This window comes from Uranotaenia lowii, chromosome 2, assembly GCF_029784155.1.
Source record: "Uranotaenia lowii strain MFRU-FL chromosome 2, ASM2978415v1, whole genome shotgun sequence".
NCBI classification, from domain to species: Eukaryota; Metazoa; Arthropoda; class Insecta; order Diptera; family Culicidae; genus Uranotaenia; species Uranotaenia lowii.
Genome location: NC_073692.1, coordinates 148517494 through 148543830, shown reverse-complemented (window position 1 = coordinate 148543830; position 26337 = coordinate 148517494). Strand labels below are relative to the sequence as shown.

General features: G+C 33.2%; 1 protein-coding gene across 2 annotated transcripts; it reads right to left on the bottom strand.

Moving 5' to 3' along the window:
• Positions 1–6829: 6829 nt before the first annotated feature.
• Positions 6830–25189, bottom strand: LOC129743686 (lipopolysaccharide-induced tumor necrosis factor-alpha factor homolog). 2 transcript variants are annotated; one of them, XM_055735777.1, is made up of 4 exons: positions 25038–25189; positions 24890–24966; positions 7214–7340; positions 6830–7134 (listed from the first exon to the last, which is right to left on the bottom strand). In XM_055735777.1, the coding sequence occupies exons 2-4, from the start codon at positions 24918–24920 to the stop codon at positions 7032–7034; spliced, it is 261 nt and encodes an 86-aa protein (XP_055591752.1). In that variant the 5' UTR covers positions 24921–24966; positions 25038–25189; the 3' UTR covers positions 6830–7031. The 2 variants fall into 2 exon arrangements, with proteins under 2 accessions (XP_055591752.1, XP_055591750.1); XM_055735775.1 differs by having other exon boundaries at positions 24890–25188.
• Between the last annotated feature and the right edge of the window lie 1148 nt (positions 25190–26337).

Sequence of the window (26337 nt, the reverse complement as noted above, 5' to 3'; positions counted from 1 at the left end):
TACCCCTAGGCTGGTTGATAATGATTGCTAGATGGTTCCATGCTCGTTAACATTTAAGGACAACCTCGTCTCTACCATTGATGACGGATCGAATTATGTGCACTGTTTACATAACATTTTGTGATTAAATAATGAGTGCTTTTGGAAATATTTATGACATTTAAAATTCGAATGAAAAACTGATTAAAATCAATCTTATTTCATTAAATAAAACAATTCTGGCAACCTTAGTCTAAAATCAGCACTCTTGCAGGTTCTTCAATAACTTGAAATTTAACTTCGGGATTCACCGAAATTGAAACAAAACGTTGAAACAAAAAGCTTAAAGTCGCATGAATTGTCCGTAATAATTAAATTTGTAGTTATTTTAATCAAATTAAAGTCATGGCATCCATTTTTTCGAGATTTTCTTTACATTGGGCGGTTTGTTTTTCGTCTACTAGGTCGAGGCGTCGCGAGTAAACGTCGCGAGAGAATAGTAACCATGACTATGGCATAGCAAACTGATTAGTGGGAACGATATGAAGCCTAGATGTGTTTTTTTTCTTCTTGATTACTAGCTAATTTGTACAGCGCATGGTTATGAATGACGCCTAGAAGTGACCCAGATTGATATTTTGCCGATCGAGTAAAAACCCTATGAACGATTTTAAAATTTAAAACTTTTTTTTTAATTCGTGTTAATTACAACAGCAATTGTTGTCTTAAAAAATGAATTTAATAATGATGCATGTGATATAATGGTATGATTCTTAGCGAACGTTTGAAAAAAGGAAGTAAGAGGATTTACATATAATTTTATAATCCTATACGCCTAGAAAGTGAGTTTTGATTCATATCGATTACAGAATAAGATGTTTCGACAGAAATAAATCGAAAACATTTTTTGAACATATGCAAATGTACTTAACTGAAGATGTATCAAGCACTTTTAAATTTTATAACAACATCAACATCCGATTAAAATGAACAGACACATGAGCTGAACAAGAGCCTGCCTTTTGAAATGGATTTAAATGGAAATCATTATAAATCATTATCATTGATGAATCTGAAGGTTGAATTCAAAGAACTTTTGGATTTTTTGGAAGCATGTGTGAAAGTTATCGAAAAAAATTAAACACTTTTTCATAACAAAAATTGAGGATATGTATTTTCTGGAAGATTTTTCATTTAAAAAGGTATACTAGAGTAAGTGGAAACGTTCAACATTTACAAAAAAATTATTTCTTAATTTATAAATTGTTGAGCCCAAACAAACAATCTGTCTAAATAAACTCAACAATTTTTTTATATCATTCACAAATGTTGACAAATGTGAACTTAGAAATATCTTTTTGTCAAAATGTTTGCATAATTTATTTTCAACAATAGTTTGTTGAAAACTGATTAATTCATGCAACAAACGAAAATTGATTTGTTTCTAGGATTTACATATTTTTTCTAAGAATTATAAAAGTTTAACTATGGTAAAATCCGTTTGCACTTGCTCCGGTGTATCTGAATTGAAAATATGATTGAAATTAAAAAAATAGAAGCAAAATTACAATTCCTTACCACCTGAACTGAACCGTTTACAATCAGAAGCCACTTTCAAGAGAGAATGTTTTAACTTCTGGAAACAGCATCAAAGTTAGCACATTTTCTGAGTTTGTGATTTAGATAAAACCGGCATATAAGATAAATTGTTAGATATAGAAAACCAAAATTAGTTATATTTAAGTAATTTTTAACGACTGATGATTATTATTCTTTTTAACTTAAATTGGCATTTCAGTCAAAAGGAAGCCAATACTAAAATTTACGATTTTTTCGACGTTTCGGTTTTTGGTCTTGGCCTTCCTCAAGGGTTATCTAAAAATTATTTTATTTTTTGAAAATTTTGAAGTTGTGAATTTTACAAAGTTTTGTCTAATGTTGTAATTACATTGCATTATACTGTATGTGTTCCTGAGTGTATCGGATGTGAGAGGAAATTTTGCTGGTATCTAACCAGCAAACAATTATCATAACAGGTAGCCATAGTCGTTCGATTAATTTTAGGAATTTCGCTGAATTATGAAATTTAAAATAGAATTGTTGTGCAGAAATAAAATTATTGATAAGAGGAAAGATCACAGCTAGAGCACTTTGACATAAAAGAAATTGTATGGGAACAAGAGCTTTTGTGATGTTGACACTTTTAACCTATTTATCTGATTCTAAAATTAAATTTTTTTAGGTTTTATTTTTGACACTTTGCCATCATTATGGCATTCGTGTCTATTAAAATTAAAATGATTTTTATTAATTGAATGTTATTAATGAGTTCAATTGCATTTTACTTAAAAAATATTAATGGCTTTTGGGATGTTTTCCCTCAAAATCATGTATTTTCATTAACTCTTTAAAACCTAATTTTTATTCGCTGAAAATTCACAGAAGTTACATTTTTTAACCACCTCCAACTTTTTTTTTACAAAAAAACTTCATTGATATATCAAACAAAATAGTTTAAGGCAAGTTTTTTGTTTCATAATTTTCAACTAACTTAGGTTAGGTCAATCCAGCATCTTTGTAACATCTAAGGGTACATATTTATTTTTTTATTCAGAACTATGTTTTCTGAGACTTAAAAAATGATGATTTCTGGTAAAATGGCCCATTTTCTCGTTTTATTTGCTTTTACGCTCCTATTAGCTATAGCGAATGCATGTCTAACAGCTGTCACCGATAACAAATCTTAGAACTTTAGCGAAAATTATTGTAAAAATAACGGTTCCTTGAGCTTTTATGATTCAAAGTTTTTATTTTTTTCATTGAAATCATGTTACATTTACGGAAGAATTATTGAAAAAAAATTTATCTAGCTTTTCCAAATATGTTTATGGTTTTCTTTGATTGATATTTTTTCGGTGATTTATTTAGGACGAAATTAAAACTGCTGTTTTTTTACGTTTCGGCCTACTGAGCTTCAGCCATCTTCAGACTGTATTTAAAATAGATAGAAAGTAATAAATTTTATCATATTTTCAAAAAACTATTTCCTATTCACACTATCTCGAAACTCACAACTTGTTTTGCCGCGTGTTTCCCTAACGGCCGTCTCTTGATATTTGAAATCGACGTCAAGAAGATGCTCCTAGTCAGCCGTCGTCTCGGTGCGCTTCAGGTTGGTTCGTCGTCGGTTTGATGTTCGGTTGGATCGTGCTCTTGAATTGGGGCGTCCCTCTCAGCTTTTTTATTAGAGCGTTATAGATGCTAGAGATTTCCATGGCATCTCGTTGGATGTTTACTGCTCGCTCTCCTCTCAATTTTATATGGAGTGTTTCAGCGATTTTCCTTCTACCCTCATCACTCACTTTTTCCAAGATTTTGACATCATCGTAGTTGAATGTGTGGTGGTTTTCCACAGCATTTTGCGTTAAGCCGGTTGTCGATGCGTTTGGTTTGAAACTATATTTGTGGTTTTTAATTCTTTTTTCGATTGTTTGAGAAGTTTGTCCACAATATACGCGACCGCATTCGCAAGGGATTGCGTATACTACTTGCGTTTGTTTCATTTTCGGTATTTCATCTTTAAGTTTGGTGAAAATGCTGTTTTTTATTTTGTTGACCGGTTTTGAAGAAGCGATGATGTCGTATTTTCGTAAAAATTTTTTTCGTAAAATTTTAGTTACTTTCTCACTTAGATGGGGAATATATGTCAAGGATGCGTATCTGCCCATTTGGACGTCCCTGTCCTCGTATTTGAGTGAGTTGTAGATTGCATCAACACGTGCACTTAAAATTTTGTCAATGAAATCATTCGGATAGTTGTTGCATCTGAGAATTCCTTTGACAGTTAAGATGCTTTTTTCTCGTTCTATTGTGTCGATTAATTTAAGTGCGCGGTCAATTAATGCAATTGCGGTATTTTTCTTGTGCGCATACGGGCTGCTGGATGAAAAATCTAGGTATCTCCCATTAAGTTGTTTGGTGAACCAATTTTTATTTATTTGATTACCGTTTCTGGTGAGGGTCATGTCCAGGAATCGTATAGAATAATTTGTTTCCCTTTCGACTGTGAAGTTAATGCTGTCGAAAGGTTGGTTAAATTCATTCTGTATTTCATTGATTTTGTTTTCCTCTGCAATAAGAAAACAGTCGTCTACATATCGTTTGTACGTTATAAGGTTTTCAGTTTTGCAATAACTTCTTTTTCAAGGTGTTCGAGGAGAATATTCGCTACAACTCCACTGAGAGGTGACCCCATCCCAACTATGTTTAGTATATGTCTGTTTTTAATTTGATTTTCCATGAAAAATAAATTGAAAATTTTCCTACCCTTTAAAAACCTTTGAAAGGGGTTAAAAAAATCAGCACATAACCAAAGCCAATCATTACTTTAACTTGCTTTTTGCGCAAAATTTTTCCTAATATGTTAACTGAATAATTGTCACTAATGTAAACTTTTTGACAAACAGTGACACCATAGAAAAGCTTAAACATAAGAGAACTGGGAATAGATCTAATTTTCAAAAAATTATTATTTTGGTAGCGTCAGAAATCCTTGATCCTTGATCCTAGCTATTGACAGTTAGCTCTTAAACTTACCTTCATTCAGGATTGATATATTTTCAAAGAAAAACATGATCCTGTGTAAGATAGAAAAGAAGAAATCTCAATGCGTTTAAAGGCGAGGTTGAAAAAAACGACAAAAAACGATAAATATGTTCAGTATTTGGAACCGATAAAGTATGGGAGAGTGGGGAATCATGGGCCACTTTTTTCCTTGTTCCATAACTTCTTTATTATAAAAGATAAAATTAAAATAAAAAATGGTATTGTTTTCTACATTTTGAAGGTATCATAAGGTATTTTTTTAAATTTTTGATAAGTTATTTTCCTCAAAATCTGACTGTTTAATAAAAAAGCAATATTTTTTGGATTTTGAAAAATGGTGGGGAATCGTGGGCCACCAAATCCAAATTGACTAAATAAAATGCAAAGTTTATGAGTTGACCCAAAACTGTGATTTCCTAATTCATTTCGTTATTTTAATGCAATTTCAGATGATGAAATAAAAAAGAGAGCTGTGTATGATCGAATAGATTCTAAAACCAAGCTCGCGGACGTTTTGGCAAAATTTCTTATATAGGATGGACAAAATATTTTTAAAAACTTTTCATTTGGCATAAGAAAACTTAACAGATAGGAAAAACGTATTTTAAGTTCTAAACGTGTATAAAAACATAAAAATATAGGTGGTTCAAGATTGTTGGCCCACGATTCCCCACAAGCTATGATTTTCAAATTGGTTGCGTATGTGTGACTTATTGATGTTTCATCAAAAATTCCTTTTCCTCGTGAAAGATCATGAAAAAACTAAGATCATAAACGTATGAGCATATTTTTGTTATACACTTCAGGTTCCCCATCGATGAAATTAGCGGGTGTTTTTTTTAATTATGTAAGTAAATTTTTCTAACTTTTTTTAGCTTGATAAATAAAAGATGCATATGATGCGTATTTAAGTCAACAACATATAGAAATATATGCTCACACAAAGTGACGACGATGACAGTTGGTTTGAGATTTTTATCTCAACACACATCTGAGATATTGAAAGTGGCCCACGTTTCCTCATGGCCCACGATACCCCACTCTCCCCTACTAAAATACAGTTCTTTGTGTTTTTTTTTAAATAATGTTAAAAAAAAGTTTTCTTAACGAGAACGTTTTTCGTAGAACATAAGTTGTATGTAATCAAAAAATAAAATTGTGAATTATAGTGAACAAATAAATTGTATTGTAAATAATGGCTACAAAGGTAAAAAAATAAAAAATAAATGTCTGCAAGTAGAAGTCCCACGCTTCTGAGATGTATATTGTATATTGACCGCCCCAATGGAAAATTTTATTCCATATTAAATTTTCTTACCATAACGACTGTTCAAAAAACCTCATTTGTCTTTTTTAACATTCCCATGGAGTGGAAAATTTTAAAATTGAAGGGTTTACCAAATAGGAAAATCCATAAAAAAGTGATAAAATTTGATAATGCTTTTAAATTAAACAAAATCTAGATATTCCTTAAACTGAATAAAGAATAAATGTGCAGTAAAAGTATTCATATTATAAAGTGTTCTTAGACGAATTGGATAAAAAAGTATGAAATGCCAATCATTTCTTCGGTTCTTGGAGGAATATTTTGTTTTCTTTTGGAAGATTTCAAAATTAACTTTCCTACACTATGTTTAAAATGGGAAAATTCTAACGGAAGATACAGCCAAGTATGCGTTGCATTTTGTGATTGGTTTGCTCTACTCTCTGCTAGATGTCACTTTTGTACTGTGCCCACTTCATAGCTTCCGCTTTCCTTACGGTGGGTACAGAAGTAGCTTGCATACTTTATTGTGTGGTCGGTAGGCAGTTCATATTTGAAAATCTCGTTGATTATCGTTAGACTAGCGACGAACAACGGAATCGAATGGGGTTTCTTCTGAAATTTGATTTATAAAATTAACTAAACCATACTTATTGCATTGTACACTTTCTGTGGGTTGGTGGTTTTAGCATTTGTAAGATGCTAGCCATCATATCCTCGAAAGATTTACGGAAGGAAAAAGCAATCTCTTCGAGGAAACATCAAGTTTCTTTTAGATCCTATATGTGTTTGTGTTCGTTAAGCCTTACTTAGTTTTATATCAGCTTTCATATTGTTATTGCAATGCGCAAAAACTATGAAATTTAGAAAACTCATTTGCAATAAATTCAATAATTTAAGTCCTCTACTTTTTTATTTACTTCTTGTAGGTAAAGTCATCTTATCAATAAATATCAATTTTTTTTAAACCATTTTAGACACTTCTTAATTTTATTATCTGATATTCGATTTAACTCTTTTCTTTTTTCTTATCTTAAACAAATTTGGTTCAATAAGTTGTGCGTTTAGTTTTTCCGCAGTGTTGTTAGCTTAAAATTATATCTCTCCTCTGTTTGCATCCATAACTAATGCGTTCATAGATGTGAAGGGATTAAAGTAATTCACCGGTAGTTTGACGCCTAACCTAATGCTGATGACTTCCAATAAATGCACTACAATTAGGACAGTAATGATCGGCATTCCTGCACGAATCGCAACAGTAAGGTACGCAAACACAAGGCCAGCAGCTGAAAGAAGAAAAAAACATGGAAATGTCGATTTAGTTCTCAAAAATTCAAGAAAACCGAAAAAGTATGAAAAATTTACCAGAACACAAACAGCAACAGAGCCATGATGTGAGTTTTGGTGGTGGACTTGTGCTCAACACGTGTCGAAATATGCGCTCGACATGACGGGCACACCAGAGTGGTTGATTGAGGTCCTACGGCTGGAGCTGCAAAAAAAAAATGGTTTGGATAAAAACAGTTTTCGAAATGCAACGAGAATACTAGAGCTTAAAAAGAAACTATTTTAAAATACTTGAAACCAAATAAACTATAAACATCATACTAATTTTCCTAAAAATTCTTCACCCGGTTGAAATTGTTCTGTAACTATCCTTTATAATAAGCGTTCTGGGAGAATTGGGAGAGATAATGTAAAGTTGTCTTTTGTTTTAACCAACATGTTAATTCATCTGAAAATAACAATTTATGTTGTCACTTTTTTTTATGATCGAGCAATTGTTCTTCAAATTTTTAACTGTTCTTTCTGAAGAGTGCTGAGTATTGTAAGAGTTGATTTAGCTTAAAGGCCGGGACAAACAGAAAATTATTCTTATGCCACCCCTTCCCCTTTGATGCCTCCGAAAATCAAGAAGAGAGGAATGAATTGTGTTCAAGGTATATTATTAAAAAAAAAATGATTAATTTTAGAATACAAACATACTGCATGAAAACTTTTGTCCAACTTGTTCCAATTCATTGAAAATTTGGATTAGTTTTTACAATCCCCCCTCCTCCCCTGCACTTCGTGATGCGTCAACTAACAGTGACTAAAGAAGGAATTCAAATTAGTTCAGGCGTTAACAAAAGATAATCATTTCTAGAGTGTCCATTTTCCAGGCATTTAAGTGTTTCCGGGAATCAGGAAATCGTGAACACTAGATTCTTTTCCCGGTAATTCTCGGGATCCCGGGAAAATTGAAAATGTAAATTTAAACTTCCTACTTCACACAAAACCTTATCTGTATGGTATTTTTAGGTAGTAGTTCTCTGTGGTAGTAGAATTGAATACATTTCCAACTTTTTAATACCTCAAAAATTCAATAAGCAATCAGTTTGACTTAAGGTCGTCAAAATGTCAAATGTTGCAAATTTTTAAATCACTATACTTTTCCCCCTGTAGGACACTCTTGCAGTTTCATCATCATTCCTGTAAAAATCCTTCTATACAAACAGGTATTTAAGAATGTTTGAAAGCGAATTCCAGATGATAATGGTTTTTCACTGGAATCATAGAAAAATAGAAAAAAAATGTACGGACTGTCGTTGCTTTATTTTATTGTATTTTTGAAAATTAGATTTTGTGACCTTTTTAATTGTTTTTTAAAGTAAATTTGAACTCATCAAAGTTCAAACACTTATATTACCTTCAGCATTATTTAAATTCAACATTTTGATTAAACAGACTCTGAATAAAACTTCCTGGCTAGAATTTTTAGAATTGAAGTCTTCTATAAAATTGTGGCCAGAATTTTTTTTTTGAAGTGCGAGAGGGTAAGATTTATTCACATTTAAAAATTTATCTTTTGTAGATATTTCTGATTTATGAATTTTGATTCTTTCAAACTCAAAAACAATTTGAAACAACAACTCGGTAGAGTGTAACCAGTAGGTTACAAAATATTAATTTATTTTTTTGAATCGGCACATTGATTATCGACCATTCATTTCCCCACAATTAAAACAGCAGTTTTGAACACACCTGGGCTACTGGGTGCACTCTGCGAACTAGGATTGGTCGATCTTAGATCGATCCTGTGAGGATCGATCTTTTCAACTCCGATTTTCGATTTTTTGGATCAATTCTTCGGCCAGGAAAAGATCGATTAGATCAGTTTATTTTCGATTCGATCTTTCGATCTTTTTTACACATTTTGGGGAAATAAGAGGATAATGGCCACATTGAGGAGGACGCTTATTTAACCATAGAGAACAGCTATTATACGTGAGTTACATCATTGTTTCGTGTTCAGACACTAAAAAAGTTAATTTCCTAACTGAATGAAACTTGAAAAAAGTAGACATAAACGTTTAAAAATGGATTTTAAATTTTTTCTGCCAAACATTGAAAATCAGTCACTGTAGGGGCACCCTAGGCACCATCGATCGGGGCAAGATGAGCAATTTCTGCCGTAGAAACTAGTAGCGAATTTTATTTGGTGAAGTCAACTGAATTATACACTTGACTTATTTACATCTGACGATTTACCTATTGGTAAGGTGTCGGAGAGATAATCAGAACACTCGAGTTTGATTCCTGGTCGTGGCGATTTTGTTTCCATTTAGCATTCATGATCAGTTAAAAAATAATTTTAAAAATTTTCAATTTATTTCAATACAATTTTGCAAATCATTTCCAAACCTTGTGAATTGGGTGCAGAAAGGTGTTTGTGATTGATTTAGAATAAAAAATATGCAAGAATTTGCTAATCTTAAGAAATAACAGCGATTTTTCTAAAAATTAACATTTTTCAAAAAAAAAAATTAATTTGTTTTTTGATTTTTTTTTTCCTGCATATTTTGTTTGATGACTCTAATATACATTAGACAATCTTAATAAAAATACCTTAAAATAATTTCTTTAAATCTCTTCAATAGTTCTTGTCAGTACATTTCTTAAAAATACCAAAGCGGATCTGTGATTTTTTGATTTTAATTGGTGTTGATTTTAAACACTTACTCCGGTTCACCTTACATAAAAGCGCCTAAAATTTTATTCTTCCCATATGTAGAAGGATTACACAAATTTGAAATGTTGTGTCTTTTTTTGCATATTTTTTAATAAAAAGCAGTTTCCTCTAGTTACAAATGAAAAAGATCGATTAATCGGAGATCGATCTTCAAGCTCCAATTTTTTAGATGGGTCGATCCCAGAACAGTTCATCTGAATCGATCTTGTAGATCGATCTTTTCCCGAAGATCGAACAATCCTACTGCGAACACGTACCGCATACCAAGCAACATGGCTGCTCACGTGGGAGCAACTACGCATGGAAGGAGCAAGACGCATGAGCGGGGAAAAGCTGTTGAAAAGCGGGAAAATTTGAATAGGGCTGGATTTCTAAAAGAAAAGCCCAACAATCGATCAGTGGTGCGCCATGGATCATTAGTTGTTTGAACAGGCAAGCGTGTGCATCTTTGTGGAGTGTGAAGTGTACCCATCGTTAGGGACATTTCGAATACTTTGAAGTTTTTCTTGTCGTCGGTTACGATCGTTCGACCGCACACGCCCGGCCTAGGTGGCCCCAGGGATTCACCTACGTCTAACCGTAAAAGACCAGCGTTTTGTCCTCTGGGGTGCGCCCCATAACTATCAAGGAGGACGTCTCGGGTCATAGATTGACTCTAAATATAAAGAAGACCTTACCCTTCTCGGGCTGGCAACTACCGGTACCGTCCGGTAGGTACACTCCATGCAGCTCGGAATCGCCTTTTTCCGAGCTGTTAAGCCAACAAATCCAGGGCTTACCCCGCCATTTTGTGCTGCTGCGTCCAGCCGAGGTCCGCTCACCAGACAAGCTCTGCCTTCATCTGGGCCAATCCTGGTGGCCTGGTGAAGGTCGTCATCACCGGAAACCACAAGCAACGAGAGAACCATCGATGGTATGTACCCAGAAAAGCCCATAAAAATCAATCACACTACACACCCACACCCAAATCATTGTACCAATAAAAACCCATCAGAACAAATCAAGTCTTTTTACTGACAGATAGGAAAGTGTCTTGGTAAAGTGAAAGGTTGGTCCGCCCTTTTCCCGCGTAGTCCCTCCAGTTTGCCCAGTAGCGCGCCGACTCTGAGACCCAAAGAGTCTCGTGTTACTGAGTTGCGTCGAGTAAACTCATACGTTTTAAGAGTATTATTTTTTTTAAATTTAATCTTTTAATTGATAGAAAAAATAACATATTAATTTCAAAAAATTGTGGGCAATGCTTGATTTTCTATAAAATATAGGTATTGTCTCAAAAAATCTGCTAAACAGAAAATACCTAAAAAAAAATCTGTATAAAAAGGCGTCATCTGTGATTTAGTGATAGATTTTTTTTAAAGAAAAAATGTAAGAATTATTTTAGAATAGAGAATTTTTAATTTAAGTCATTTTTTGTTCATCGATTCAATCGATTAAAAATCAATTGTGCCGTTTACCATGGATAAACTATTAATTTTTCCGGTTATCACTAGTATAGCCTGGATTCAGCTATTAGAATCTAATTTTAACTTTAAGACCGTGAATGCTGCATAACTTTGAACAGGAATCAAATTCAAATCAAAAGATGTAATAATATTCTTTCGTTTTTTTACTGGCTTGACAGTATTTAATTTGTATTCAATAATGCAATTTAGTGTTCAACACTGATGCAAATTAATGTTGAATAAAAAATTTTCTTTACCAAAATTTAAGATATATGATTTAATATCAAAATAATTCATTTGTTTAAATAAGTGTCTAGGAAACTTTATACAAAATTAAGTGTTTACTGGAGGTTTGTAGCAATATGAGACCCTTGGAGCCAAAAGGGTATAAGTTAAGGTTGCCACACTGCCCAGTTTTATTCAGATTTGCCCGGATAAATAATGAAAAATTCGACAAAACTCTGGTCAGGTCCGGTTGCCCGGATTTCATTGAAGAAAGCTCAGATTTGCCCAGAATTATTCAATTCATTTGCCAAAACAAACAAAATTAACACAAATGGTGTTGTTAAATTTTTTATTTATTTTTTCAGAAAATTTTATGGAAATAACCACGAAAAGTTTTTTGAATGCGATTAAAAACTGCTCAATAATTATGACGAAAATTTGTTTTTTTCAAGTTTTTTTTTTATTTTTCTGTTAAGAAATTCCTGGGCTTTGACAAATTTTGCCTGGACAATTTTGAAATCAAATGCCCGGATTTTGCCAAATTTGTAAATAAAATATCCCGGATTTGTCCGGCTCGGGTACGTGCTGGGAAAATTCTGACAACTTTAGTATAAGTGCATAAAAGCTTATTTTAAGAAAACACGCTTTTAATTTGTTATGTTTGATCGTTTTCCAGATATTTTTTAAAAAAATTGTATTTTTCTTTCGAACAAAATAGTGTGTAAATTCTAAAAATCTGAAAAATCATGATATATAGTTCGAAATATTAAAAACGTTCGACCATTTTTAAACTAATTATCCCCTACCCTTTTTGACTCTGAGGGCTTCATAAAAATTTAAATGAGTTTTGAATTAAGCCTCACAACAAAATGAAACCAAAAGCTAATGATTTTCAATGATCCAAATTTTCATTTTTTAATAGGTTTTTCTGAAAATTTGCCCAGGAGGGCGTTGAGCTTGAAAATTTTGCAAAAGGGGGCGGTGAGTGAAAAAAGTTTGAAAAACACTGTCCTATATCTATAAAAGAGAATTGGTATTAAAATATAGGATAACCATGTGTTTCAACTAATTTAACCTCTCAATTGAAAGAAGCAAATATATTGGAAAAACAATTGAGTACTATAACAACTGCAAGAGTATAATACGATGCATCAACGTAAGGTACACTATTCGATCAAATCAATTATACATAATTTTAAATTTAGACAACTTTGAATGTCAATGTTTTCAATTTTGTTATTTCTCCATTTTGATCAATTTATTCAATTCTGCCAGTTTTGACAATAAAGTCAATTTTGTTAATTTTGTCAATTTTTTAATTTTTTTAAATTTTGTCAATTTTGTCAATTTTGTCAATTTTGTCAATTTTGTCAATTTTGTCAATTTTGTCAATTTTGTCAATTTCGTCAATTTTGTCAATTTTGTCAATTTTGATAAATTGGTGTATTTTGTTAATCTTGTGAATTTTGTCGATTTTGTTTATTCAATTTTGTCATAGGTTCTCAAATATTTGTTCTTGATTAGCAGTTCCAAAGTATTTATTTTCTGAATGTAAAATTTAAATAAGAAATGAACCATATTGAATTGAAATATTGCCTTTATTTTTCTATCACTTTTTTAATTTAAATTTTCAACGTTGTTTAAATATCAGATGAAAACTCATGTTTGAATGAGGGTACTTGATCCCAAGGGATACTTGATTCCTTCGCTATGTCTCGAAACTGGAATGTCTCAAAAAAATGAAACGTTCTATCCTATCCAAATAAATCGAAAAAATAATCCTGCTATCTCAACAAATTTTAAAAACATTATTTTTTGAGTTATTGAACTTTTTTGAAAATTTTTACAAAATTTGATTTAAATATCTTTTTTATTACTTTTCAATGTTTTTCGCGCAAAAAAAAATATAATAAATATATTTATTCCAATATGTTTATCGTTAGAGTAAAATATGAAATTCATTATGTAATATTTTCAAAGCAATAGTAAATTCTAATTTTAAGTGTTAAGGGTTTTATTGATCCCTAAAGTCCAAAAAGATATATTTTTCTTCTGAATGGATCGTGATCGTTAATTATCGTGAAATTCCTAAAATTTGTCCAATAACTAATGTTTATTCATCTTTTCAAATGACCTTAAATACAGTATTTTAGTAAAATCTAGAAAATTGGACCTTGCACCTCATTGCATACTTTAATGACATTAGGGTGGTAGTAGACAAACTTTTAGAGTTCTCATTGTCTGATGCTTGAAAACTATGAAATGAGAACATATATTGGTAAAAATAGTCAACAAACCATCGTTGGATTTCTGCCTGGGGTGAGGAGGGCATCTTAAATTAATTGGGATGTTAACCTAGTTTTCATTAACTTGAAACATATCACATTTTTAGCGTCGAAAATCTTTTTAGTTCATCTACGGGTTCAGGTATCGTTCTAACTTTTGGAGCTTAAAAACTTGAAATTTCACGCTGTCAGAAAATTCAAATGACGGCGCAAAAATTATACTAAAAAGATTTGATAGAAATAAGAAAAAAAATAATATCGAAAAAATTCAAATATCCGAAAGAAAACAAGACCAGAAAAAAAAACAAATATTGGAAGATGGGAGTTATTCCACTTTTTATATTCTTGGTTTTTTTTTCGTTGAAAAATTGATTAGGTAATTGGTTTTTGCAATGATTTAGTATGCAAATTCGTTGCATACAAGCCTTCGTGCATTTTATTCCAATTTATTAGTTTTTTACATTTTTTTATTATCACCCCCTTGAGACGTTCCAACTTCGAGTGACAAAAGAAGGAATTGAAATTTGTTCCGGTCTTATTAATTCTTTTTAAGTTTGATGTTTGTTTAAGTTATATACATTTTGTACATTTGCTTTAGCTTAGCTTAGCTTAGCTTGATTGACTACTCACATCCACCTTAAACTATGGAACCCAAAAATGCTTCATATTTAGTATCAAGATTTTTGAATAAACGAACATTAAAAAGTTATGTAAACTATTTTTTCATAAATTACGTTACTTTTAACGCTTTTCGAACTCCATAATCGCAGGCGTGGCTCAGTAGAATGAATTCCACATCGCCAATGGTTGCTACTCCGTGATTGACCGAGGCCATCAGTTTTGATCAGAGGTCAAAAGAATGGTGTCTGGGATTGACGACACATTCACAATGTCCAAAACTGATGCTCTCTCTTTGAACATCAATAACGGCGCCGGCCACGTCCTAGTAGTCAATAGATAGTTAGGAAAAATAGAGAAAGGGATGAAAGAAATAATTTGTGCTTTAGGACCGAGGTCACCTCTGCGTCCTAGCAAAAAAATTTTATTAGGGAGAGTGGGTAAAAGGATTTGATCTGTAGACACTTTTGACAAGTGATATGATCTTTTTTAATCTTTTTTTCTGTGCTCCTATTGTTTTCTTAAATTTGTTACCAAATGCTATGACCTGAAAGGTTAAAATTATTAAAGTGTCTTTGATATACGTATCTATTTTTTCCCGAATTAAGATGTGACACACCATTCCATTTGGATCCTTTCAATTAAACAATTAAACATTTTTCTCGCTCAAAACCGTTTCTAACAAAACGAATTAAATATTTCGGTGTTCCAGAGCATCCATTTGCAAAACCTTATAAATTTCATTTTATTCAATCATTATCACATCCAATACTAAACTTATTTAATAGTTTTGCCTTTATTTACATTTGATATTTATTCGAAATATGGAAATCATATCTAAGAAACTAGTTCAATTAATATGTAGAGAATTCGGACTCAATATGCATAATTTTTTTTTCTTCTATTCATCATATTTATCATAAATACCTATAAATGATACGATTCAGGCATCATAATAGTTTTCTTAAAAAATAGCGTAAATGAAATAAGTAATCCAATGTAAACTTTTGTAGAAAGATTAATATCTGCAATATAGTTTCATGTACTCGTGGGAAACGAATCACAATTATCATCCCGTTTCGTTTCGATTTATTATGATTATTTTTGTAAAACATTTTTCTTGAATGAAATAACAAATTGAATTTGAAAAGGCAAAAAAATGAAGAAACTATCTAAATAAGAATGGAGAATAGCTTATAATTGTTTATCATCACGCAATCAATCTAAGTTTACTGTTCATAAAAAAATATCTGTTGGTTTGATGATTAAGTTATCCCTTTTGGAAAAGCTTAGTATTACAATAACACTAAATTTATTAAAAATTTAATGTTTGACGGCCTTGTACTAACTTCAAAGAACATTGACATCGACAATCTTACATTTTATCAGTGAATATCAGAGAATAAAACAATCTTGTTTTGATTATAAATATTAGTAAGATTTGGAAGAAAATAAAAAAGGTACTTTGTAAATGTTATTAGATGGTTTCAGATCCATAAATGTTGTTTCAAGGTTTTTTGATTCTACTCAGGTATCGACTTCTTGTTGGACCTGAAATGATTCTGTTATGTTAAATTGATGAATTTATTTCAGAATTAAAATATGTTAATAGTGTTAACTAAACATCCGGATCACGTACGTGGAGCTAATGCTTTTTGTTTTTAGATTTAAAGCATCCACAATATGACTTTTCAACATATTTATTTACAATATTATTTCCGATCCTTTTAACGATTTTTTTATGATAACCTGGTTATTTGGCAAACACATTATAAACAAACTTAACAGTACAGTTTTAACAACACGTTTCAAAGAACACTTGCCAAGTCTTTAATTTTTCATGATGGCTTCGCATTATTAAGCTAAAGAACATTGAATTGCAATTATGATCAAAGCTGTTCATATTCGAACAATCTGACGGTATCGAAATAATTAATGATAAATAACCAAATCTAAGGAGACAGATTAATATATTCATTGCTTAAAGCGCCCGAAAGGTAGATTCGAAAGTTAGTGTAAAATAAAAATCTTGCCTACTTTGCGGCGTTTATGAAACTCATGTATAACACATATGTTGCTATCTGGCTGTCTGCAGGCTACGTTCTATTTCGATTGTTCTATATTTTTTCAATTCATGTAAAATTATTCTGAACAGTTATGTATGAAATGAAATTTGTAAATATCTAGTTCAAATGTGTAACATACTCTGTTATGATTACTATACAAATAGCGTTATGAAATGCTTGTGTGCATGTATGATCTCGATTTTCATTTAAGATCCAATTGAGAACTCTAATTGACTTTTGTCTGGCCTTCAATATCTTGTAAGGAATAGCTTCAGACCAATTTGAAAATAAAATAACATTATCTGCCACCGAAAGATACTTTAAACTACTTTCGGTTTTAAAAGTTTACGATTAATAAACATTCTTTCATAACTAAATATTCCGATTGATTTTTTTCTAACGCATAATGCGATCAAAAAAAGATTGTACTTGGAATCAGTTATCATTGTATTAAAACATAAATTAAATAGAACAATAAAAGTTATTTAAGTTGTTTGGCATAACGACCTAATCCATCTATTAGTTTAGTTTTAGTTCTAAAAATAATTTGTATAGCGCCTCAAAGTAAATTGTAATAATAATATACTTAGCTTGGTTTCGTCGGTGGTGAATAATGCTAACGTTAGCGAAGATCAGATCCATCAGAAAATTTTTCATTAGCGCCATCTTCATTTAAATTTGAAACAAATGTCACTACCGCGTACTAAACCGTTTCACCAGCTGAACGGTCAAAACATGAACCGGTTCGGAACCGATTCTTCGATCTGAGGTCATCCGGAAACCAAATTGTGCAAATTGAATCACGATTTTTTTCCGAATGAATTGAATTATACTACTAAACTTTACACTGTATTTATTCTCGGACACTTCATCTATCGATTGCACGGTTGCTTTAAAATAGAATGTTATAAAAATCTGCACAAATTCACTATTTAGTTTTCTTCGAAAAGAAATGTGTTCAGCAAAATACAGTGCTGCCTGATCCTCGTATACATTTTGTACATTTGCTTTATCGCAATAACTTAAAAAACTTTTTGATTCTTAAAGGAAATTTTATTATTTTTAGACTGCTAGACATTCATAAACTTTGTCCCGATACTTTTGTTCCATTCAACATTACTTATTTTCTGAAAGTAATCAGAATCTTGGAAACATCCCAGCACCAAGCTCAGATGTTATCAGTTTGTGTGATTAGCTGGCTGACACATTTTAAAGTTGGTGATTCATCCCCATTTCCCCAGCTTTCCGTTATGGGATCAACGCTCTAGAGATGAAAAATGAGTAGAAGAGAGCAATGAAGCGTATGACAGAGCAAGATTCATCCACAAAATTGCAAACTTTTTCGATTAAAGTCACTTCTCAACGGCATTCAGAAGAACGATAACGTTGCACCATCTTTGCGAAAACAATGTTTTCTTTTCTTATCAAAAGTCAAACCCCGGTAAAAGACGAATGAGATTACTTCAAGCGTTTGCCTAACGGACGTACATACTTATAAGCAAAGCATTGAGCCCACATGAGTTGCATGTAGACAATATCCTGTGATTTCCTGCCAGAATGAGTCCAAAATTGGAGTCATCACCAGTTGAATATGTACTTGTCACATGAGAGTACTTGTGAAAGTTTCCTTGAAAATTGTTATCAGTTCTCTCTTGAAACACCGTCGAATTATTTATTTTAAATTTCAACATTTATAGTTGTATTATTAAAGTTCAAATAAAAAAGGGACTCAAGTGCACGTTCTTTGTTTACTGATTTACTGATGGCGTTTGCAAGTTTGATTGCACGGGTTTCAACCATTTAAAATAACAACACCGATATCGGCAATCGGATAGTGCCACTCTAAATTGATCGCATTGCTGATTGCGAACTCGAAACCGAAACAAATAGTTTCAACCAACTTCAGCAAAAAAAAAAAAAATTCAAATGAGGGGAATGTAACAGGCGTTGGAATCGCATTTTTATTTGTGTTTAAGGATCTCTGAAAACGTTGATTTTATTTTTAAGAAGAAATAAGGCCGGAACAAATTTCAAACTCTTCTTTTATCACTCAGAGTTGGAACATCGCGAGGGAGGGAAATTAAAAAATAATGCGAAAAAGAAATAAATTGGAATAAATTGCACGAAAGCTTGTATGCAACAAAATTGCAGACAATATGATTGCACAAAACCTCTAAAAAACGTAATTTTCTATCGAAAAATTCAATAAAATCAAGAAAACAAAAGGTGAAATAATTCCCATTCTCTGCGATTTGTTTTTTGATCTTGTAATTTTTTTAACATTTTTTATCGAAATTTACATAAAATAATTCAAATTTTATTTATTCCTCCCTTCGGGTTTTTTTTGTAAATTTCGAAGAGGGGGTTACAAAAGAAGATAATGATATTTGTTCCAAACTAATATTAATTTAAAAGTTCAACAACTATGTCAAAACAAAAACAAGGTTTCTTTTTTTCTGATAACTTGTATGAACTGTCACAGCATATATTAGTACACTTTCTGTGGGTTGGTGGTTTTAGCATTTGTTAGATGCTAGCCATCATATCCTCGAAAGATGTACGCTTAACAGAAGGTAAAAGGAATCTCTTCGAGGAAACATCAAGTTTAATTTAGATTCTGTGTGCGTTTGTGTACGTTTAAAAAACCGAATCTCATACAATTTGGCCAATTTTAGAGACAGCTCTTGCATATTTACCATATTTTTCAAAGAATTTGCTAGTTGTATAAAAAGATTTGCGTCTCCCGTCTTTCGTCTCACGTCTCACTCCTCACCTCTCACTTCTCACGTCTCAGGTATCAGGTCTAAGGTCTCAGGTCTCAGGTCTCGAGTCTCAAGTCCTAATTTTTGACTATCAGATCTCAGGTTTCAGGTTTCAAGTCTCAAGTCTCAAGTCTCAAGGCTCAACTCTCAGGTCTCAGGTCTCAGTTCACAGGTTTCAAGTCTCAGGCCTCAAATCTCATGTCGGCACCCTTCCAAATAAATGAATTTCAAATCAAATCAAAATCATGTCCCATGTCTAAGGTTTCATGTCTTATGTCTCAGGTCTCCAGGGTTAGGTCTCAGGTCTCATGTCTCAGGTCTCAGGTCTCAGGTCTCAGGTCTCAGGTTTCAGGTCTCACGTCTGAAGTCGTAGGTCTCATGTGTTATGTCTGATGGGTCATCACTCACGTCTCAGGTCTCAGATTTCAGGCTTTAGTCTCAAGTCTCAGAAATCAGGTCTCAGATCGCATGTCTAATGTCTCAGGTCAAGGTTCCTCAGGTCTCTCAAGTTTCATTTCTAAGGGCTGATCTCTGGTCTCAGGTCTCTCATGTCTAATATCTCATATTTCATGTCTCAGGTCTCATGTGTAGAGTCTAAGGTTTCAGGTCTCAGATTTGATGTCTCATTATTTAAACCTTCAGAGTAGGTTCCCCGGTCTCAATTAAAAAAGTTTTTTTCTACACGGTTTTCTGGAAAGAACACGGTTTTTACGCATTTTTCGGGAATTAACATGGTTATTACGATGTTCATTAACCAGCGTAAAAAACTTGCCGTTCAGCGAAAACTCAATGCCAAAATTGCGCTGAAACATGCATTGAACCAAAGATAAAATTGTTTAAAAATTGTGCCATAATTAACATATTTTTCGAATTGTTGTCGTTTTTTTCAACCCCGCCTTTAGACGAGGTTTATGTTTCGTTTCAGCTACCTACTCAACTTGATACAAAAAATGAGTTGAATAATTTCAGTTCTTAGTGGTACCATTTTTTTAAAAAAATTATAAAACATAGCTATGAGACAGGTTGAAGTGTGTAAAAACAACAACCGAAAAAGTATTGAAGGTGAAGTTCTATAGCCCCTGTGGTTATGTAAATTAAAAAAAAAACGAAATGAAATTCTCAGCTAAAAAGTTTTCCCGTTGGACAAAAGTTGTTTATAATCATAAACTATGCTTCTGTGATTTTTGAGAGAAAAAAATGAGGATCTAGTTGGTTAATTTCTCTGAAAGATATGAAGAAAGCCGGAAAAGGAGATCAGTAATCTAATTCTCCCCCACACTCCTATTCCTCCTATTTTGTAGGGTTAGTTACCCTACTTTGGACCCTTTTATGCGGTGGTTTTTAAAAAATCATGTTTTTCTCATTAATGGACGGGCGATTCAAATCTTTCAGGAAATTTATTTATAGTTCATGATCTTATGTGCAAATTTGTACGTCTCGGTGGTCGAGTGGTTAGCGTTGTGAGACGGTAATCGCTGGTCCACTGATGGCATGGGGTCGATTCCCATCTCGGTACTGGGTGTTAAATGTTAATCTTAGGTTGTCCACGTCATTTATTCAGTCTGTAAAGCCTAAATCGGCTAAGACGGTGTATGTCTTTAAAAAAAAAAGTTTCAATGAAAATTTCCAACATAGATTTTTCCGTTATTGAAAGATTTGCAGAGATATGGATGAAAAAAAATTCCATCTTTGAACCTACTGTTCCTATTTTGGTACTGGACCGGTGCCTTTCATTAGACCTAGAACTAAAATTCCTATAAGAAGTATGATTTATGATATGAGATATGAAAATAAATAAACAAATTTATTAATCATAGAAAAGTTTTACAGCTTTTGAACGATTTTTTGTTATGAATATACTAAACACTTTCACTCTCCGTCAGCTCTATCAGCAGAACAATAGCTGAAACTTTTTTGTGTTTATTTATTTATAGTTTATTTACGCACTGACAAAAAATGTTAGAAACGTTCGATATTGGTACTGAATTATGCCCCAAATAAAAATTCGCACCATTGTTGATTTTTGGAATTGAAACGAAATTTTGGTGATATCAGTACAAAAATGGAAGATCAAAAACAAAAGTTTACTGTTTTTGGAGCCTTCACAAATTTTCCTTGTTTCCATTTTTTTTTTTTTTTGTTTCGATTATAGTCGTTTTACCATCTTTATGGCATTCGCGACTTTATCAACGTTACAGTTGGCGGATCGTTATTGAAAAACTTATCCGGTACAACTGTGTTCGATGTTTACTCTTGGGATCGAACTCGCGGACATCGGCTCAGGAGACAACAGACTTGCCAACTAAGCTATATCACAAGCCCTAATTTGTTTCCATTGATTTTCATTTAATATAGGAAAGTAGATAGTATGGTTCACTTTATGTACTCATTAATGAACTTGAAAGTGGAAAAGTGAAAAATATGTACATTGTATGTGACTTTAATATTTTTCCCAATTTCCATGAGTGAACTAGTAATCATTAATGAACTTGAAAGTTTCAAAAGTGAGTTATATGAACGTTGCAAGGGACTGAGGTCACATAAAGGGCACAAAAGTGCTCAAAACGGGATTTACTAAGTCACAAAAAGTGCATTGAGGTGCTTTCTTCCTGGCTGGCTGGCTGTCTGTTAGGGCGGGTGCGCCTGCAGTTATGCTACAAAATCATATCACCACTTCGAGTTCTAGTTTCATTTAAAACAACATCTAGGCGTGGCCTTATGGTAGCGTGTTTGATTCTCATCACGAAGGTCGGGGTTCGATTCCCAAGCCGGGCAAGTTTTTTTTTTCAATTAGTAATTTTATACTTGAGTGGCCATTCTGATATATGCGATATAGGTAGGAAATGTAGGAAAGAAACGCGCAGCAACTTGGACAAATCTCAGCAAACCGCAATTTGTCGAGTTTGGAACCCGGCGCGTGGCACCAAGTACTGAACATAGTAAATAATCCGGAGAAGATGATATCAACCGTTGCCAAGGGTGCAACTGAGATTGAGAGAGAATTTTTTGCTCATTTTAGGATTTTCTGAAATCTGACCCAGCCAACATTTTTGTAGCTGTATTCTTATTCTGTTTTGAAATGCGTTCCATATGCATTATAGAATGATCACATTAAAGTTTAAAAATCAGCATATACCTACCAAAGTGGAGGTAATATACAATAAAATATACATTTCATTTCTTTCTAAAGAGACTAAAAATACACCAATTGAGAGTTATCCGATTCCTTATTCGTTGCCTGCGACAATATTTTCCAGTTATCTCATTGATCAATATTAGGGGAACTGAGGGTAAGATGCCCACGTTAAGAAGAATCTTTTATTACTCGTAAATGAAGAATGCAATCCAGTAAATTCGACAATATTTACTTTTGAAAAGGGGACTGTTCTTCACCAGAAATATACAAACAGGAATACTTATACCAATTATATACGTCTTAATCGTAGAATTTTGAAAGGCTTTCTAAAGTATGATTTCCATTTCGTTTGGAGCAAAATGCGCATATTGACTCAAGTGCCTCCTAAAGTGTTTGCAAGATAAAAACACGTCTATTCTACTTCACAGAGGTGGAAAAATGTTTTGCTACGCGCAGTGCTGCCAGATATACTGACATTCTTGTGAATAGTCAATTAAATCTATATTAAATTTAGGAATTTCAAATATATTCGATTATATTCAAATTATGTTTTTCAATTATACATATTAATATCCTTAGAGTTGTTGTGATGAAAACTGCATATAAATTTAAACAAATATAAAACATGCTCAAAGATAAACAGACATGGCGTGTTTTGCCCTGCCTAGACATGTTTATTAAAAATCGTTCAAAGTAACAGAAAAAAAAATTAATAACGAAATTTTTATTTGTGTAATGATTGTCAAGACCAATGTTGATCATTGGAACAGCCAATGATGCCATAATTCCTTATGAGAAAAGTTGAAAAATTGCAAGAAAAGCTCCTACAAAATTTTGTTTTCGTTTTTCGTCAAATTTACGTGATATAGAAAATTTAGAAGGTCCACAAATGTTTATAAACGCATAAAAGTGTAAATTGAACAGACTGGCATTTTCAAAAATGTTGAAAAATGTTGGTTTCGTGAAATACTGATGGTGGCGCTTGCCCCGACTGCGCATTTTATACCCAGTTCCCTTACTCCATTTGCATTTGATTTTTGACTGTTTGGATGCACTGCTGGGGTCCGAGAGAACATGACGATGATTTTCTCACTTGGAGCCCGCTCGGGAGCAAAATCATTTCTAAATTTACAAACAGGCGGACTTTCTATCATATCCGATTTAAACTGACTTCAGACGACATTTTATACGATCTTTGCACTATGTAGCTGCAATTGTGATTCGCAACACCATTGTAAACGATTTAAGTTATCATATCTGATAAGATTTCATGTTTGCTGGGAAAAAAGGCCGCTTGAAGCTGAATAGAAGGTCATTGAGACTTGTTTTGGAACTTGAAGGTATCTATAGGAACTTAAATTTTGAGCTGCATAGAACGTACTTCATATCAATGATGAGTATGCTTTGTTGAACTTTTTTACGGGACTTTTGGTTGCATGGGTTACCACTGATGAGGAGATACATTTTTAAAAACGTCGGAAAATCTATCAGAAAAACTTTTAATGTCAAAAAGCGGTATGGTAGGATTCAGCAAGAATAAGAGTTCATTGTGTGCAGCGGTTGCAGTGAGTATCTTTATCCTATGCTAGCAAAATGAAATATTTACAATTTTCAGCATTTAAGGACTAAAGTTGGCTCTAGGTACAAAGTTTAGAAGCACCCACTCTCTGCCATAAGATTCTCTTATGAACTGGCGCCTTAAAAAAAAATAATGAAATTCATTAGATTATCTTATGACTTAAATTGACTTTCTGAATGAACACCTTTTACCAAGAGGAGGTTTTGTTTTTCATTAGATAATCTTATGATTTTGACAAACATTTGAAATTTCATAAGATTGTTTTCAAAAACAGGAAATGTCACAATAATGTAGATTTTTTAAGGGGACCTTGATAGATACCATATCATGAATTTTATCACTTCTTATTAATCTATGTGCCTTTCGCTTTTTGTCAGCTAGTATAGATGTGGCCCTCAATCGATTTAAGTCAAATCGAAATTGCATCTTGGTTGAACTAAGCGACTTCCTTGAGCTTCTTATTTCCATTCTGTCCCCTCCCATCCATTTTCACGATTTTTTATGCTAAGTATTCGTGGGAATGGAGACTGCTAATAAAAACGTGTCCCGCTTTACTTTTTAGTCAGAACAACTGATAAACAGCTACTGACCACTATATTGTAGGTGTGGAAAACCGATTTGTTGCCCCACAACCACCTACGCTTTTATTGCTCGACACATCGCAAATTAGCCAAATATGAATTCGATTTTTCCAAGCCACCGCTGGGACATTTTTTTCATTAATCACTGTTTCCCTCGAAGCCCATTGTAATACTGTATACTGTGAACACGCGACACGCATTAAAAAAAACCTGAAACAGCGTTAAAAACAAGTTTCAGCCATTTTTTGACCACCCCGAAGAAGTTAAAGTATCTGAGAGCCATTGGATACACTTTTCATACCACAGTTGTTTTTTTCTCCAGAATTGAAACTTACCAGCTGTGATGACAACTGTTGGTTGATGCATTTTTCCGGTGTATATTATTCCTTTCGGTACCTAAAATGCAGCTTATCTGTAGAAGGACGAGATCCAGTTATTCAAACGCGATCGCAAACAGCAAAATTACGTGCTATACTTCCGGACCTTCAAAAGGGGCGCGCACGTTTTGAATGGCCTAACCTGACCAAATCCACAGCAAAAACAAACAAATAAAACTAACGAGTCAAGACGCCTCGCGAGCAATGTTACTAGAGAAACTTCCAATCCGAACCGACGCCAACAAGTTACTGAATCGGGCGAAGTCGACGCACCTCGGATTGGCTATTCGTATACTAAATAGGGGGTTGAGTATTTGATACTCTGTATTCTGTATACCAATTGTATTAACTTTACACGTCATGTTGGCGTCGCGTCGCTCGTCGCCGGCCGGTTGGCTTTCGTTAAATGGTTTGAAAATATACACAAGACTACATTGTGAGGTGAATCTCAATGAAATGCAGAACTGGTCCGGGGAGTTTTTTTCGGTTGGAATTTCGATTTTATGGAATTGGCAATTTCGTCTAGCGACTAACATATTTATTTGGAAAGATGTTCAAAGCATTCAAAGCGTCATCAGTCGTCCCAGCCCTGAGTTCGACTGTGGCGACGAGGTTCTCCAGCCTGCATCTTCAGGCAAGCATTCATCTGGTTTGATAACTGTTTCCTTGTGTGATGAAGTTTCACCTAGCCACAGATCCTGCACGCGCTGTCATCATGCCACGCCCGTTACCTGCCTCTACTTGGGTTTCAATACCAGGACGCATCTGTGAGAGCGAATCAAAACTGTTTTATAGAACTCTGAAAGCTTGAACGTGATTTGATTTTGACATTATGTTGTACATTTTGACATTATGTTGTACAAGCTTTTCTAATACGATTTCGATCTTACTCAATAACTCCATATCTGATTCCGCCCAAATCAATATATCGTCGATATAGCTTTGACAATTAGAAATTCCTGCTAGAATTTTGTCTATAGCGGATTGAAAAAGACTGGCTGCTGGCTTGACACCAAATGGTAACCGCTTGTAGGTGTACACTCCCACGTGTGTATTGATAGCTAAAAGTTTTTGAGTACGTTCTGAAACGACCAATTGCTGGTAAGCTCCCCTTAAATCGATCACGGCAAATGATTTAGCTTTACATTTATTTGTAATGAGGTCTTCTATTGTGGGTAAAGGATAATGGTGTGTTTTAATGAAAGGATTGATCGTTTTAGATCCGTCCATGCAGATACGAATATCAGATTTGTTGGGCTTAATGACCACAACTATGGGGGAAGCCCATTCTGTGTATTCAGTTTTTTCTAATATGCCTATGTTAACTAGAGTTTCCAAGTGTTTTTCTACCTTCTCTCTGTGTTTATAAGCGACCGTATAGGGTTTGTGTACTATTGGAACTGCAT

What these genes read in the sequence shown, in the direction of transcription:
- LOC129743686 (XM_055735777.1), bottom strand. Translation starts at nt 24,920, where the DNA reads ATGCATCAACCAACAGTTGTCATCACAGCTG. An exon ending in AACAGTTGTCATCACAGCTG is followed by an intron (nt 7,341 to 24,889) that starts GTAAGTTTCAAT and finishes TTTTTTTTGCAG; the next exon opens with CTCCAGCCGTAGGACCTCAA. An exon ending in CTGTTGCTGTTTGTGTTCTG is followed by an intron (nt 7,135 to 7,213) that starts GTAAATTTTTCA and finishes TTCTTCTTTCAG; the next exon opens with CTGCTGGCCTTGTGTTTGCG.